The sequence below is a fragment of the Myxocyprinus asiaticus genome, chromosome 3, assembly GCF_019703515.2.
Source record: "Myxocyprinus asiaticus isolate MX2 ecotype Aquarium Trade chromosome 3, UBuf_Myxa_2, whole genome shotgun sequence".
Lineage (NCBI taxonomy): Eukaryota > Metazoa > Chordata > Actinopteri > Cypriniformes > Catostomidae > Myxocyprinus > Myxocyprinus asiaticus.
Window position 1 is genome coordinate 59,660,457 of NC_059346.1, and position 18,540 is coordinate 59,678,996.

At 39.6% G+C, this 18,540-nt stretch overlaps 1 protein-coding gene across 1 annotated transcript; it reads left to right on the top strand.

Moving 5' to 3' along the window:
* Nucleotides 1–397: 397 nt before the first annotated feature.
* Nucleotides 398–13,792, top strand: LOC127426366 (sperm-associated antigen 7 homolog). Its single transcript, XM_051673141.1, has 7 exons — nt 398–538; nt 4,351–4,418; nt 6,249–6,337; nt 6,579–6,663; nt 6,821–6,910; nt 10,641–10,797; nt 13,123–13,792. The coding sequence occupies exons 1-7, from the start codon at nt 454–456 to the stop codon at nt 13,236–13,238; spliced, it is 690 nt and encodes a 229-aa protein (XP_051529101.1). The 5' UTR covers nt 398–453; the 3' UTR covers nt 13,239–13,792.
* The last annotated feature ends 4,748 nt before the right edge of the window (nt 13,793–18,540 follow it).

The window sequence follows — 18,540 nt, forward strand, 5'->3', positions numbered from 1 at the left end:
CCCAAAACAAATTCTAAACTGTATTTTTAATAGGAAAGGGGCTCAGATTAACTTGCTATGGCCCTGCATGTTCACCTGACATGACATGACATTTTTTTCCCACATCAGGGCAATCTGTAGATCTATTTGTGATAACAGACGCAAGTTCGGTTGCAAAAGGGGCATTTAAGGGTTAATGAAATGAAATGTGAACCAAAGGCACCATTTATAAGAGACTACCTGTTTCCTTCCTTGCTGTTTTCTCATCCACACCTGACTCCTGCTCTTCTCTCCCTCTGCCGCCACCTGAAATTGAAAAAAGTCGTACATTCCAAGCTTTGGAATCGACTCTCAATTCCCAACGCTTCGGAATCGACTCCCAGCCCTACCAGCAACTTCGACGTCATTTTGTAGTCTGGCCTTATTGCCCATAATGCAAGTGCGAGTTTCCGGTCTGAATTACACAGTCTAAAGATGGCGGACCTCCTGGGCTCGATTTTGAGCTCGATGGAAAAACCTCCAACCGTCCACAACCAAGAAAGCCGACGGAAAGCTAGAGGTAGAAATTCTTAGTTCTACTATACAATAAATATGCTGCCGTTTCGCGTACAATATAAAACTGAGCATGCTTGTACAGATTTCCAAGTGAAACGCGATTATTCAGTCGCTCTCTGCTGCGCTCTGTAAAAATCCAACCAATCACCGCCAGAGAAATAATATATGCAAGCGCATACGTCACCTCTGTACTGCTGAAAATCCCCTTGACGTCACAGTTAGTTTGTTTATATAATTATATGTTTAATTCGTTTGCAAGTTATATATGTTTATATAACTCAGAACATATTAAAATGTTATATTAAGAGACCGTGCGTTACCCTAATTTTACCACGATGATTAAGGGGCGTTCTTATGCTTTTACCCTATACAGAAATCTGATGGACGCCAATATGTAAAACACATATATGAAATGTTCATATATGATTTTCAGCGATTAAAAAAAGTCATATTCTTGTACATATATTGAACACATATTACAAAAGACGTTTTCATTTGTGTAATATTTTCCCAAGCACAGGTGTAGTTTAAAAATGTACACGTATTCTCAAATGTAACATTTATATATATTTTATATATATGTGTGTGTGTGTGTGTGTGTGTGTGTGTGTGTGTATGTGTATATATATATATATATATATATATATATATATATATATATATATATATATACACACACACACACACACACACAGTGGCAAGAAATAGTATGTGAACCTTTGGAATTACCTGCATTTATGTATAAATTTGTCTTATCTGGTTTGATCTTCATCTAAGTTACAATAATGAACAAACACAACCTGTTTTAACTAATAACACACAAATTATTGTGTTGTTCTTGTACATATTGAATACATTCGAACATTCACAGTGTAGGTTGGAAAAAGTAAGTGAACCCCAAGGCTAATGATGTCAACAAAAGCTGATTAGAGTCAGGAGTTGGCAAACCTTGCAACCAATTACTGGAACGAGATTGGAGGTGTGGGTTGGAGCTACTTTGACTAGGACTGTCCCTGTCAGCACCTGATCTCTCATTCATTCTGCCTGTGCAACAGTGTGTGATAATTAGATGGTAAAACTATATGCGCTCCAAACCAATGTCTTGCCACTCCACAACGCTACTGGGAAAATGTTTTGTGGACTAATGAAACTAAGATTGAATTATTTGTGAAGAACACACAGCACTCTGTATGGTGTAAAAAGGGCACCGCATACCAACATGAAAACATCTTCCCAACGATGAGGTACAGTGGAGGGAGCATCATGATTTTGGGCTGATTTGCTGCTACGGGGCCTGGACCGTTTGCCGTCATCAAGGGGAAAAATGTATTCTCAAGTTTATCAAGATATTCAACAGGATAATCTTGATACCACACTCTCACAAACACCCGCATCCTGTATGCAGCTCGATTGACACTGAGGTCTCTAAACTCGTCCTCTCCAACCATTCCACCACCTGTTCCCTTGACCCCATTCCTTCCCACCTTCTCCAAGCCATCTCTCCGTCCATCTTACCTGCACTCACACACATAAATAACACATCTCTACTTACAGGCATTTTTCCCACTACATTTAAACTGACTCGAGTAACCCCACTGCTGAAAAAACCTGCACTTAACCCCACACAAGTAGAATACTACAGACCAGTCTCTCTCATCCCTTTTCATGGCGAAAACACTTGAAAGGGCAGTTTTCAATCAGATCTCTGCCTATATCTCGCAGAACAAGCTGCTGGATGACAATCAGTCAGGCTTCAAAAGTGGATATTCCACTGAGATTGCCCTGCTGCCTGTCACTGAGTCGCTGAGACAGGTGAGAGCTGGGTCCAGATCACCCATCTTGATTCTATTGGACTTTTCCGCAGCCTTTGACACAGTAAACCATCAGATCCTACTGTCCACCCTCTCTACTCTGGGCATCACAGGAACTGTGCTTGACTGGTTTAAGTCCTGTCTCTCAAGTAGGTCCTTCAAGGTAGTCTGGAGAGGTGAGGTGTCCAAGTCACATCAGCTACTTAGTGGGGTACCTCAGTGCCTGGGCCACTTCTCTTCTCTATGTAAACGACATCACTGGGACCCATCATTCAAGCAAATGGGTTCTCTTACCACTGCTATGCCGATGACACACAGCTCTACTTGTCTTTCCAGCCCAATGACACCATGGTGACTGCATGAATCTCGGCCTGTTTGACAGAGATCTTGACATGGACGAAGGAACACCACCTGCAGCTTAACCCAGTGAAGACTGAGCTCCTCATCTTTCCAGCCAACCCTGCTGTTGAACTCAACATCACCGTTCAGCTGGGTTCAACAACAATAACACCTTCCAAAATTGTCAGAAATCTAGGGGTAACCATCGATAACCAACTCAATTTCACAGACCACATCTCAACAACAGCACAATCATGTAGATTTACACTCTACAATATCAGGAAAATAAGACCCTTCCTCTCTGAACATGCCACACAACTTCTTGTTCAGTCACTTGTCATAACTAGATTGGACTACTGTAACGCTCTCATTGCAGGCCTCCCTGCATGTGCAGTTAGACCCCTGCAAATGATCCAGAATGCAGCAGCACGTCTGGTCTTTAATGAACCAAAGAGAGCACATGTTACACCACTCCTTGTCTCTCTTCACTGGCTGCCGGTTGATGCACGTATCAAATTCAAGGCTCTGATGCTGGCATACAGAACAGTCACTAGGTCTGCTCCAGCATACCTAAAATCATTTCTGCAGAGCTACGTTCCCACCAGAAGTGTGCGGTTGGCTAATGAGCGCAGCCTTGTACCAACACAAAGAGACACGAAAACACTTTCCCGGACTTTCGGTTTCACTGTACCAATGACATTTTCAACTCCACCTGTGAAGCAGACTCACTCTCTGTCTTATAAAAAACTGCTAAAAACACATCTTTTTCATGAGCACTTAACCATGCATTAAAGGAAAAAAAAAAAAAATATATATATATATATATATATATATATATATATTATATATATATTCCTGTTGCACCTTAATCTGTCATGGATGCTACTATTCTGATGCTAGTGAAACTTTGTAATGCAGCACTTTTCGTTCCACTGTCTCCTTAAGATGAATCGCTTATGATGTATTATTCCTCTTTTGTCTTTGGATAAAAGCGCCTGCCAAATGAATAAATGTAAATAATGTCACAGTGGCTGTGAACCTGCTGAATCTCAGTAGAAGCTGGGTAATGCTACAGGACAGTGATCTTAAACATCGAAGTAAATCCACTACAGAATGCCTTCAAGGAAAGGAAATCCACCTTTTGGAGTGGCCTATTCAGAGCCCAGACCAAAGGAGGATCAACCGGTTATTAAATCCAAGGGTTCACTTACTTTTTCAACAGCAATGTGAATGTTTAACTGGATGTTTTCAATAAAAACATGAAAGTTTATAATTGTTTGTGTTTGTTAGCTTAAGCACATTGTGTTCTTGTGACTTTGAAGTTTTTATAATCATATAACATTCTAATATAATTGGCAATATTACATATAATATGTTCAATGAGTTCATGAGTTTTTTACTCAACTTCTAAGAGTCCTTAATGCCAAAAGAAACTAAGAATGCTTTTGTAACAATTTAGAGCTCATTTCTTGAACTCTAATAAAGGCTTTATATGAAATCTTTTCTTGTAAGTGTATATTGTATAATAAGATCTTTGAACACTGTTCATCCAATCATGTAACTCTGCGAAACATACTTTTTACAATGCGTTTTCTTTTTGGGTTGACTGATTCAAGCCTGGTGTTCACTGATAATTTACTGCTACCTCTCTTGCTCTGCCACGCAGAACAAGCAGCCAGACTGAAGAAGATGGAGGAGGATGAGAAGAGAAAAAAAGTAGAATTTAGGAAAAAGGTATGATTCACCATATCTTGCATACACGTAAGGATGGGAGGTCTGTCTCATTTCAGTAAATTGGTTATTTTGAAGCAGTTTGTCTCCCAGTTCAGTTTTTTTTGCTTCCATGGTAATTCAGATTAGTGTTCATAACAAAAATCTCCTCAGTTTTACATTCAATGTTTCCCTGCACGTTGAATACGTTTTGGCTGAAAGATCTCTGCTCATTTCGAGTTGGACATGTCCGTTCTAAGTTCAATCACTTGAGAACTGCTCAGCAGACTGTTTCGGTAAGATTCGTGAATGAATCGTTCAGATTTGCTTTGTAAACCTGATCAGCCAATGTTATCTGACTCTGAAGAATGATTCTTTCATGAATCAGACATCACTAATACGAAGACACAAAAGTGTAGTTTACACAAAAGATTAAGTTGGACATGATACTTTTGTTTTAAAGTTTCATTTCTATCTTGAACAAAAATGTTTAAGACATACACTGTTGAGCCAAAACATTATGACCACTCACATGTTAAGCAAGCAATGTTGATCATCTCCCAACAAAACCATGTCAAGGTCTGGGTAGATTAGATGGCAAGCGAACAATCAGTTCTCGTAGTCAACATGTTGAATGCAGGAGAAATAGGCAGGAGTAAAGACCTGAGCGACTTTGACAAGGGCCAAATTGTTAGGACTGGGTCAGAGCATCTCTGAAATGGCAAGGCTTGTGGGGTGCTCCCGGTAAACAGTGGTGAGTACCTACTGACAGTGGTCCGAGGAGGGACAAACCACAAACTGGCGACAGGGTGTTGGGCGTCTAAGGCTCATCGATGTGAGAGGGCAACGAAGGCCATCCTGTCTCGTCTAAACCGACAGAAGGTCTACTGTGGCACAGCACACAGTGCATCGTACCCTGCTGCTTAGGGGGTGCGTAGCCACAGGACCGGTCAGAGTGCCCATGATGACCCCTGTCCACTTTCGAAAGTGCGTGCAATGGCCACGTGAGCATCGGAACTGGACCTTGGAGCGGTGGAAGAAGGTCGCCTGTCCGATGAGTCCCATTTTCTTTTGCATCACGTGGACTGCTGTGTACATATGCGCCATTTACCTGGGGAAGTGATGGCACCAGGATGCACTGTGGGAAGATGACAAGCCGGTGGAGGGAGTGTGATGCTCTGGGCAATGTTCTGCTGGGAAACACTGAGTCCGGCCATTCATATGGATGTCAACTTGACACGTGCCACCTACCTAAACATCGTTGCAGACCAGGTACACCCGTTCATGGCGATGGTATTCCCTGATGGCAGTGGCCTCATTCAGCAGGATAATGCACCCTGCCACACATTGTTTAGGAATGGTTTGAGGAACATGATGAAGAGTTCAAGGTGTTGCCCTGGCCTCCAATTCCCCAGATCTCAATCCGATTGAGCATCTGTGGAATGTGCTGGACCAACAAGTTTGATCCACGGTGGCTTCACCTCGCAACTCGTAATGTCTTTGTGCCAGATACCACAGGACACCTTCAGGGGTCTTGTAGAGTCCATGTTTCGGTGGGTCAGTGCTGTTTTGGCGGCACGCGCAGGACCAACATCATATTAGGCAGGTGGTCATAATGTTTTGGCTCATCAGTGTACAGTATATGATGATGATATTCAGTGATTTATGGTAGAACCAAAAAATTTATATTTGTTTTTCATGTTATATTTTGTTCGCAACCAACATCTCTAAAACAAAACACACCAATGTTCTTTTGTTCTGACACCTTCTGAATGAAAAGCAGATTATTAGACGATTGTCACAAAGAAAGCTTTTATTTATAAAAATTAGAATGTTGTGTTTTTTTTTTTATAGATGGAGAAGGAGGTGTCAGACTTTATTCAGGACAGCACACTGAAGAAGAAGAAATATAACCCAATGGGCAAGATTGAGAGAAGCATACTGTGAGTTCAACAACATCCTTTATGAATCTCCTGTTTTAACAGGGAAATGACACTATTTTTAAGAACATTTCTGAACCCAAATGCAATGTGAAGCAGGACTTCAACTATAAGTATATGCAAAAGAATATACTTGGAAATGTTTTGGTTTGTCGAGTACAATTTTCAGTTCTATCCCGGTTGCATATGCAGAGATCGTTCGTAGTTTAACTTTCTGAAGAGTGTAAACATTGTAATTTCTCAGGCATGATGTGGCCGAGGTGGCTGGACTGACGTCTTTTTCCTTTGGTGAGGATGAAGAGAGCAGATATGTCATGCTGTTCAAAAAGGTAAGCAGCTACAATAGAGCACTTCCTGTCAGAAGGATTTTTGCATTAAGCATACTGTACTGTATACTGTTTAAGACAGATTTTCAGTCTCTCTTGCCTCAATATTATTGCTGTACTATTGTTTAGCTCATTTTATTGTGTGTGGCTGTTTATGAAGGAGTTTGCCCCATCAGATGAGGAACTGGAGGCGTATCGTAAAGGTGAGGAGTGGGACCCACAGAAAGCTGAAGAGAGACGCAGACTAAAGGTAAGGCAAGATACGCTTGCTTAGACCAGAGACAGCCCAAAAGTATGTACATATATTTTGGCTGTTTCCCAATTCTTTCCTAAATATATTATCTACTAAGTTGAGTACACTAACCCACAAAAATGAAATGAAATTAAGCATTGATAAAAATGGGGGGAGAAAAATCGCAAACAATTGTACTCACCCAGAGCTTACATAGAAACCAATACTGACAGCATTAGGGTTATGCACATATATAAGCTCTTGAGTTTATATAAAAATCAAATTTTTGGGGGTGAAATTTGGCATTTTTTTCTAAAAGGCGCTCTGCCTGTGTTCAGAAATTTAAAGGCTTAGTTCACCCAAAAATGAAAATTCTGTTATAATTTACTCACCCTCATGCCATACCAGGTGTGTATGACTTTCCTTTATAATCAGAAGACATCTGAATAAAAATAGATAAATATCTTAGCTCAGTACAGTAGTGGCCAAAAATATTGGCACCCTTGGTAAATATGAGCAAAGAAGGCTGTGAAAAAAAAAAAAAAAAAAGCATTTTGATCTTTCATTCAAATAATTAACAAAAATCTAACCTTTAATTGAAGTAAAACAATTGAAAGAGGGGAAATATCTCATTATTAAATAAATATTTTTCTCCAAAATACATTGGCAACAATTATTGGCCCCCCTAGAAATTCTTATGAGTAAAATATATCTGAAGTATATTCCCATTTTGTAGTGCACCTGGGTGACTAGGAACATGAAATTGTTCAGCCATGACTTCCTGTTTCACAGGGGTATAAATATGAGGTAACACACAGGCCAAATTCCCTTAATCATCAATCACAGTGGGTTAGACTAAAGAATATAGTTCTGATGTGCGTCAAAAGGTTGTTGAGCTTCAAAAAATGGGAAGTGGCTATAAGAAAATAGCCAAAGCATTAAAAGTGCCCATTTCCACCATCAGGGCAATAATTAATAAGTTCCAATCAACTGGAGATCTTAAGAGATCTTAAGGCCTGGAAAAGGACGTGTGTCTGTATTATCTCCACGCACAGTAAGGAGGATGGTTCAAGTGGCCAAAGAATCTCCAAGGATCACAGCTGGAGAATTGCAGAAATTAGTTGGGTCTTGGGGTCAGAAAGTCTAAAAAATATCAGACATCATCTACATCACCACAAGTTGTTTGGGAGGGTTTCAAGAAAAAAGCCTCTGCTGTCATCCAACAATAAACTCAAGCGTCTTCAGTTTGCCAGACACTACTGTAACTTCAAATGCGACCGGGATCTATGGTCAGATAAAACAAACAAAAAAAAAAAAAAGAGCTTTTTGGCAGCAAACACCAGAGATGGGTTTGGCGCACACAGAGATGAAATACCCAATGCCCACGGTTAAATGTGGTGCTGGATCTTTAGTTTTGTTGGGCTGTTTTTCTGCCAGAGGTCCTGGACGTCTTGTTCGGATACATGGCATCACAGACTCTATCAAATACCAACAGATAAAAAATCAAAACCTGGCTGCCTCTATCAGAAAGCTTACAATGGGCCCTGGTTGGATCTTCCAGCAGGACAATTATCCAAGACACACATCAAAATCAACACAAATAGGTTCATTGACCACAAAATGGCCATCCCAGTCCCCTGACCTGAACCCCATAGAAAATTTGTGGGGTGAACTGAAGAGTCCACCAACATGGACCTCTGAATTTGTAGAGATTCTGTATGGAGGAATGGTCTCAGATCCCTTGCCAGGTGTTCTCCAACCTTATTAGGCATTATAGGAGAAGACTCTTATCTTGCTGCTATCTTGGCAAAGGGAGGTTGCAAAAAGTATTGAATAAAAGGGTGCCAATAATTATGGCCAATGCGTTTTGGAGAAAAATATTTAATAATGAGATATTTCCCATTTCAGTTGTTTTACTTCAATTAAAGGTTAGATTTTTGAGATTTTTTTTAATGAAAGATCAAAAGGATAAACAATGCAGATTTTTTTTTCACAGCCTTCTTTGTTCATATTTACCAAGGGTGCCAATATTTTGGCCACAGCTGTAGGTCCTTAAAATGCAAGTGGATGGTGATACAATCTTTGAAGCTACAAAAAGAACAGACAGTCAGCATAAACTTCATCCATACGACTCCTATTAAATTTATGTCTTCTAAAGTACTTAAAGCGATCGTTTCGCTTTAGAAGGCATTATATTCACCACTGGAGTCTTATGGATGACAATTATGCAGACTGTCTGTGATTTTTGGAGCTTCAAAGGTGTGATCACCATCCACTTACATTTTAAGGACCTGTTGATATATTCTGTTTTTCTTCAAATGTGTTCTGCTGAAGAAAGTCAAACACATATGGGAATCGGCATTTTTGGGTATCCCTTTAATGCACATACGTACCGCTTTGCGTTTTCTTTTCACCATAAAATCTGATCCTTGTCCGTTGTTATGTATGACTCTAACAAGAACCATATATCAGTTGAGTAGAATTAAATGAGAATCAAAATATTACAAGTATTGTATTATTATTTGTTGAAAGCACACACCAAAGATGCCATGATATCTCCTTCTCCCATTCCCATCCAACACCTCCATGACACGCATCCACAGTGTCCCCCAGTGGATTCAATAGTAACTGCTAGATGTGGGGACAGATTTAGAGGACAAGTACAGTGTAATTAAGCGTTGCAATGCGCAAGCAGGCAAATGCGCAAAGGAAAATCTATTTTTGATGTTTGAGTAGTGTTTTTAAATAGTCGACTAGCTGGTGCAGAACGAGTACTCGATTAATCGATTACTCGTACACATCCCTACTATCAACTACAGTACTGTTCAAAAGTTTTAGGCACTGGTGAAAAATGTTGCATAGTTAGAATATCTTCAAAAATAATGCCATAAATAGTTTTCATTTATCAATTAATGTCATGCAAATTTCAGTACACATAAAAAAGCTAAATCAATATTTGGTGTGGCCACCTTTGCCTTCAAAACAGCACCAATCCTCCTAGGTACACCTGGACACATTTTATCTTGGGTGTTGGCAGATAGGATGTTTCAAGCTTCTTGGAGAATTTGCCACAGTTCTTCTATCTCTTTATTTAATCCCAGACTGACTCTATGTTCAGTGGGGGGTTTTATGGGGGCCATGACATCTGTTGTAGGGCTCCCTGTTCTTCTATTCTAATCTATTCCATTTACAAAATTAATGTTTGCGATTCTAAAATGTATATTTCCTATTGACACTAAAGCTGAAGATGTACTTAGCTATCTTAAGATAAATGTTTTTGTGAAACATCTTATGTGACTAAGACCTTTGCACAGAACTGTATCTGCACTAAATTGGGTGCGAGATTAGTGAAACTAGTATGCCAAAGTTACCTGAATAGTATGATAATTCTGTTGAATTTTGAAAGTGTGCATGTTTTTGGCTAACATCTACTTTCCCATCATCAGTAAAGTACATACTTTTAGTACATGCTAGAAGCATGCAAATTGGTATACAGCAACTGTAATGCTTCAGAAATGTGACAACATGCAATAGTTAGTGCTTAGGCAGTAAACGCAGATCTATGCAAACTCGTATCAATGTTGTGGTGAAAAGACAGAAGAATATTAAAGTCGTTTCATAATCTTGGAGAGCTGTGTTTTGGAATAATATTTCTATTTGTGTTGTATATCGTTAATTGTATTACTTTGAACATAAAAGTTAAGTAGGCTAATTGGTCTTGTTGTGTTTTCCTCTGTACCCGCTGCAGGAACAGGCTGCATTAGAGATGGAAGCAGACAGTCACACTCAGAAGAGACCGGCCTCACCCAATTCAAACTACAGAGACAAATACAGCCATCTGATTGGCACATCTGCTGCTAAAGATGCCGCCCATACACTTCAAGCCAACCAGGCATACGGCTGTGGTATGTATGCAACTAATTTAAAGAAACTGGACGCTCAGTAAAACAGTAAAAATGTTTTGCACATAACCTTTAAAAAAAAAATGCAAAACTGAAAGTTTTAATCACCCAGATCTGTGTTCTCTGAAAAATAAATGATTAAACTGATGAAGTCCCATTTAATGAGAAAGGCCATTCTGCATTTTTACAATCCTCACAGACTAAATTTAAACCATCATATGGACTACAGCAGTGGTTCCACATATGCTTTGATGCAGTCAAAGATATAAAAACTCATGATACCAGTAAGAGAGTATGTCAGCGTCCTCGTCTAACTCAAAGTAATAGGCAAAATTTCAAAATAAACGTAAAAACAAAAAACTTTCCAAAGACCTTGACACCATGACAACTGTTGCAAAACTTCATTAAATGTCGCTCTACCAACCAGAGCATCTTTGCACAACTGCATGAAGATGAAGCACACCAAGCGCTTGTGAGCTTCTTTTTCTTGGATCTTAAAAATGCAGGGAATTTCTGCAACTTCATAAACAAGCACTACAAAACCTCTTAAAACTGCATACATGTTAACGCTTTATAATGAGACCATCGAACAGCTGCAGGGCTCTGCGTCGATAATGACCAAAATTATATACCTGTAGATATTTGTCAACCGCTAGAAATTTAAGTATAGTTTTTATCGTGTTTAAGCAAAATCCGGCACATGGTGTTCTGCGTTCTGAAAAATATTATATTATTATCATATTATTTTTTTTTATCAGTCGTTATACTTTTGCATTATTTTTGCATATTTCACAGCCTTGGATGATAGCGCTCGCTCTCTCTCATGAACGGTCAACAAGCCCCGGTTCCCTTAGTTACTGTTGCTGACAACTAAGAATGCTTTTGAAATGTTTTGTGATGTGAAGCAGAAAAATAGCAGCAACAGCAATGTAACACACCAACATTCACTAAATACATTTATTAATATAATAAACCACAATAAAGAATTCTTCCACTAAGTATACCCTGGTAGCACATGTATATCACCCAGACGTCTATTTGATTTGTGTGTTTACATCTGGAAGATGTATTTTTAGGTTGTTTGCTCATCTGCAAAATGTCTATAAAATATTCAGTACTATGCAAAAGTCTTAGGCACATAAGATGTTTCACAAAAGCATTTGTCTTAAGATGGTTATTTATATCTTCAGCTTTAGTGTGTCAATAGGAAATATAAATGTTAGACTCCCAAACATTATTTTGCAAATGGAAAAGATTAGAATAGAAGAACAGGGAGCCCTGCAACTGATGTCATGGCCCCCACAAAGCCCCCACTGAACATCGTATCAGTCTGGGATTACATAAAGAGACAGAAGCAATTGAGACAGCCGAAATAGATAGAAGAACTGTGGCGAATTCTCCAAAAAGCTTGGAACATCCTATCTGCCAACAACCAAGAAAAACTGTGTCCAGGTGTACCTAGGAGAATTGGTGCTGTTTTAAAGGCAAAGTTGGTTACATCAAATATTGATTTAGCTTTTTTTCTATGTTTACTGGACTTTGTATGACATTAAGTGATAAATGAAAACTATTTATGTCATTATTTTTTAAGACATCCTCACTATGCAACATTTTTCACAAGTGCCTAAAACTTTTGCATAGCACTGTATGTCAAAAAGTATTGAAGATGTTTATGATTTAGAATGTTTATAAATCTGATCTTTTTAAGATGTTTAGCAGATGTTAATTAGATTGTGATGCTTTCCAGATGCAGAGATCTAAAACAGATAGGCTGTAGTTTATTATTGCAGTGTACACCTGTAGGCTGTGTACAATTGCATTCTATAAACAGAATCTGGCGAACTAATATAAACATCGATTAACGGCTTCGAATGTGATTCACTTAATAAGATTTAAGACCCAGAACTGTTTTAAAACCATTCATTTTTAGTTTAATTTTTTAATGGTGTGCCATTCAAAATGCAAAGTGAACATGAAACTGCATTCCCAACCCATTTTCCCCCATAACGTGACATACAGTATTTCAAAATGAAAAATATGTTGGGACTTGATTTTATCTATCAAAAAAAAAAAAAATTACATAGTGAAAAGTGGTCGTTACATACTAGGATGGAGCCAAACCTGAATGTGAAACTGCTGAAACCATGCCTAAATTGCCATTGGTTATTTTCAATGAGGACAAAGTGACACAACAAATTGTAACATTTTACAAACATTTTTTCTTTTGAATAATGTGCAGTGATGGATCATACACAACAAAACCAGGAATGTGTATTGAGAAAGTAGATGGGGTTGATTTTTATCTTGCTGCTTCTCTTTTTCCTACAGTCCCTGTGGCCAATAAGAGGGACACTCGCTCCATCGAGGAAGCTATGAATGAGATCAGAGCCAAAAAACGTCTGAAGAAAGGCGAGGAGGAAGGAGCTGGCAGCGGCACCTGTTAGTAAAAAAAAACAAAAACATAAGATGTTCTGCACAAAAGAAGTGTGATTGGACAGTATTTTACTCCTATAACAATATTTTACATGAACAATCTTACCTATGAGATTTGAAGGTGAATTGTCATGCACATAACTGAAGTCCAGAACTGCCACTGTATAAGTGCACTGATCAACAAGGCTTTAAACTCTATAACTATGGCTTAACCATCCAGAACAATGTGTTTTAGAGATCGTGATTAGAATAGGCAGAAACATTTGGTGTTTAATTGTAGGAATTCATTTGGCACAGTGATCTCTAACAGCTGTTTCAAATAAGTTCTTCATTTAAAGTTTTAGCGTTTGGTTTCAACATTGTTTTGCAATTCCATTGTATTTAAAACCGTCATGATATTTATTGCTTTGACGTAAGTGGTAGGTATGATGTCTGAGTCCATTGCCATTTTAATCATCTTGTCATATATATTTTAAATCATGAGACGGTTTGTCATTTAACTAGCAGTTGTTTCTTGTAACTGTTTGATTGCTTTAATGTTTTAAATAAATTTAGTTGAGGGTGAGTTCTAGTGTTATGTTTGTCTTTTATGTGCAGGTGTATCAGATCTGCCGCCTGTTTTATGGAGTTCTGAGCATCCGTATCTTACCTGTATCCAACACGTTTTTGTGCATTGCACTAGCTAATTTGGGTCGTAAACCATTATGCCCATGTTTATACAGACTGGACAGATCAAATCTGATGTTGATCATGTTTTTTTTTTTGTAATTAATTTTTTTTAATTTATTCTACATTAAATAAAGAATATATATACATGGAATCAACATTTAAACCCCACAACCACCCCTCCCAATCCCCAACCCCGCCCTGACCCCCAACATACATCTCTGTGGTCACATATGAGTATATACACAAAAAAAAGCTAACAAAAAAAATAAATATATATATATATATATATATTAGTAGTCACACACATTTATACCTCTACCTCTCTCTCTCCACCCCCCGCACCCGAGAGCCATCCTAAAACTCCAAATATTTACCCCATTTCCCAACAAATTAAAGTTACCCATTTTTCCAAATGACACCTCTTCAAAAGCTGCCACCCTCCCCATCTCTGTGCACCACTCCCGAAATGGGGGCACCCCAGCCGACCTCCGACCGCTCAAATTAATCTGCCTGGCGATCATCACACTGGTCAGAACCCAATTCTCTATGTGTCTATTCCCCACATCGATGACCGCCCCTTCGCCCAAAACACAGAGTCTGGGGCAAAACGAAACCCGAGTGCCCAACACGTCAACCAAAACTCCTAAATCACAACACACCACCAAAAAACATGGGCCGTGTCTCCATCCTCCGATTGGCATCGCCAGCATGTGGGTGTGTCTTTAAGACCAAACCTATACAATTTGGAGGGGGTCAAATAAAATCTATGTAAAATCTTGAATTGCATAAAATGAATCCTTGCATCTCTAGATGCAGACTTGATGTTTTTTAGAATCCTAGCCCACACTCCCTCCTCCAATACCAAGTTTAAATCTTTCTCCCATAATCTCTTGATAGAAGTTAAAGCTCTGTCCCCCAGACTCTGAATTAGCAGGGAGTAATATACTGATAACTCATGCCCTTTTGCAAAAGCAGTAATCACCATTCCCAGATTATCTGCCACTTTAGGGAGGTGTATGCTACTCCCAAAAATAGTACAGAGCTGGTGGTTCAGCTGTAAATACCCATAAAACTGAGATCTGGGAATCCCAAAATGTTGAACCACATTTTCAAAAGATCTCAACACTCCACTCTCATATAGGTCACCGAGTGTAGTAACCCCCCCTCACAATCCACTCTGACCAGCAGAAAGAGGACGTATTAATACATAATTTTGGATTCTGCCATATGCTCCAGGTTAATATTTAAATAAATGTAAGAATTAAACACTCTGGACACTTTTGTCCATACCGAGTGCAAATACGAGGTAACGGGGTGTAACTTAACTTCTCCAATTAGTTTGATAGAAAGGCTTTGCGATGGCGAAACAGGGGCAAGAACTTCCTGTTCAATACAAAACCAGGGAGGGGCTCTCTCAGGTGGAAGAGACCAATGAGCCAAATGTCTGAGACTGAATGCATAATAATAAAACAAAATCTTGGGTAGGCCTAGCCCACCTTTGTCAGTTGGCCTGTGTAACTTATTGAAATATAATTTGGGATGTTTACCATTCCAAATTAAGGACTTTGCTATGCTATCAAATTGCTTGAAATAAGAGAGGGAGACATCTACAGGGAGAGACTGTATCAGGTATTGAATACAATTCATTTTAATAACATTAACCTTCCCAATCATAGATAAATGTAATGAAGCCCACCTGCCCAGATCACTCGAAAACCTTTTTATTAAAGGATCCAAATTAACTCTTAACTCTAAGAAAAGAAATAACCTTCCTTCTTTTTATGGGGTGCCCCAACCCATTCACATTCCACGTGGAGAGAGACAATCTGCTCAAATTAACATCTGACATTTTGACATGAGAAAAAATGTATTGTGTGTAAAAAATACAATTATAAAGACCACATTCCAACATTGGTGCAACAATCAACCCCCAAACATCCCCCAGAACAAAAAAAAAAAACAGAAAAAGGAAAAACGTGCGCATTAACCCCTCGCACGACGGCGCCAACCATCGTCCATCCCTCTAAACTCACACAGTCCATGTACGCCTACGAGAGTCCCCGTGACAACTTTGCAGATGGATTGCTCAAGTCTGGTGCTTCTATACAAATTTGGTGAGACAGAATTACACAACAGAAAATAATCTATAAAACAAGCTCCAGCCAATAGGCGGAATAAGCACAAAGAATGTGTAGATTCATCCACATAATTAACCCGAAGGTGTCTTCCTCCACATAATAAGCTCAGCCACTAGCGGAACCAGCACAAAAAAACAAAAAAAAGTACAGTTTCCTCGGGCAGTCGAACAAATGTTCAGTGAGTCAGCCCATTCAGCTGTTACATAAGTGGAACAAATGCTCTTATCACTCCAGTGTTTGCAATAAATATTCCACAAAACAAACTCCATCCAATAGGAGGCATAAGTACAAAGAATGTGCAGATTCATCCACAAACTGTCCCGAAGTAGTGTTATTCCACAAAACAAACTCCAGCCGCTAGGTGGAAACAACACAAAAAGAAACACATAAGGCACTCAGTTTCCTCGGACAGTCAAGTCATTGTTCAGTGAGTCAGGTCCACTCGGCTGCATCGAGAGCATCACACAATGACTTACTCATTCCATTGATTTTATAAAGGACATTGCTTGCTGTGGGCATGTAAATATTTTGCGGCCATCCTTAGATTCTATTCTCAACTTAGCCAGGAACATCAGTGCAAAAGGGACCTTCCATTGATGTAAGAGTTTCTTGCATTCCTTGAATCGATCATGTTTCTCTCTTGTCGAATTCGCAAAGTCTGGGAACAAGAAAATGCTGTGGTTCTTCCAATAAAGCCTTCCTTTCCTCCTCGCCTCACGTAACACAAGATCTTTATCGGATGATCTCAGAAATTTGGCCAGAATTGATTGGGACCTGTCTCCCTCCATGGATCTCCGAGCCAGGACTCTGTGAGCTTCCTCAATTTCCTGCTTATGGCCTGTTATGTCGAGCAGTATCAGGAAGAGCTTGTCTAAGAATTTCACCATATCTCTGCCTTCTTCATCTTCAGGAATTCCAACAATTCGGACGTTGTTTCACCGGTTACGATTCTCAAGGTCTTCCAACTTTTCCCAAACGCGCTCCAAGTCCATCTTGGTCGCTAGTGGGTTAGCAGCTAATTCTCTCTCTGAAGACTCCAGATAATCAATCTTGAAGTCCTGGGTATCTTGTCTCTTAACTGGTTAATTGTTTATCCTTTTATTTTGTTCACAAAACTGTTGGAAGACTATTTGGGCAAACATAAATGAAAATTGTTAAATGTCATACACCGATCAGCCATAAGATTAAAACCACCTGCCTGATATCATGTAGGTCCCCCTCGTGCCGCCAAAACAGCTCTGACCCATCGAGTCATGGACTCCACAAGACCTCTGAAGGTGTCCTGTGGTATCTGGCACCAAGACGTTAGCAGCGGATCCTTTAAGTCCTGTAAGTTGCAAGGTGGGTCCTCCAGGGACTTCTTGGTCCAGCACATCCCATAGATGCTCAGTCGGATTGAGATCTGGGGAATTTGGAGGCCAAGTCAAAACCTTGAACTCTTTGTTATGTTCCTCAAACCATTCCTGGACAATTTTTGCAGTGTGAAAGGGCACATTATTATGCTGAAAGAGGCCACTGCCATCAGGGTACCGTTGCCATGAAGGGGTGTACATGGTCTGCAACAATCTTTAGGTAGGTGGTATGTGTCAAAGTAACATCCACATGAATGCAAGGACCCAAGGTTTCCCAGCAGAACATTCCCCAGAGCATCACACCCGGCCGTCCACATGATCTAAAAGAAAACATGATTCATCAGACCAGGCCATCTTCTTCCATTGCTTCATGGTCCAGTTCTGACGCTCACGTGCCCATTGTAGGTGCTTTCGGCAGTGGACAGGGGTCAGCATGGGCACTCTGGCTGGTCTGAGCAAGCTGTGATGCGCTGTGTGTTCTAACACCTTTCAATCATGGCCAGCATTATGTTTTTCATCAATTTGTGCTACAGTAGCTCTTCTGTGGGATCAGACCAGACGGGCTAGCCTTCGCTCCCCACATGACCCTGTCACCGGTTCACCGGTTGTCCTTCTTTGGACCACTTTTGGTAGGTACTAACCACTGCATACACCCCACAAGACCTGCCATTTTGGAGATGCTCCGACCCAGTCGTCTAGCCATCACAATTTGGCCCTTGTCAAAGTCGCTCAGATCCTTATGCTTGACCATTTTTCCTGCTTCCAACACATGAGATTCAAGAATTGACTGTTCACTTGCTGCCTAATATATCCCACCCCTTGACAGGTGCCATTGTAACAAGATAATAAATGGTATTCACTTCACCTGTCAGTGGTTTTAATGTTGTGGCTGATCAGTGTAGAATTGCATTGTCTGTTCCAAACCTTTTTGTCTGCTGAACCTCTATTAAACTATTGTTCTTTCAATAAATATAACAAATAAAAAATGTAATGAGTACTTTTTGTGAATAACATCAGAATAAAGTGTCATTTTGATTATGGGAGACTAAGGGAAGTTGTCACAATTGCCATGTCTCAGTAACTACAATGCTTTGAGTCAAAAGTTCACGTGTGTTTTCTCTAGCAGTGGTTTTGTATGTTGGTTTCATACAACT

Excerpts from the sequence above, each read along its gene's own strand:
- LOC127426366 (XM_051673141.1), top strand. The coding sequence starts at position 454 with ATGGCGGACCTCCTGGGCTCGATTTTGAGCTCGATGGAAAAACCTCCA. Across the intron at positions 4,419-6,248 it reads AAGTAGAATTTAGGAAAAAG|ATGGAGAAGGAGGTGTCAGA; the intron begins GTATGATTCACC and ends TTTTTTTTATAG. Across the intron at positions 10,798-13,122 it reads CAACCAGGCATACGGCTGTG|TCCCTGTGGCCAATAAGAGG; the intron begins GTATGTATGCAA and ends TTTTTCCTACAG.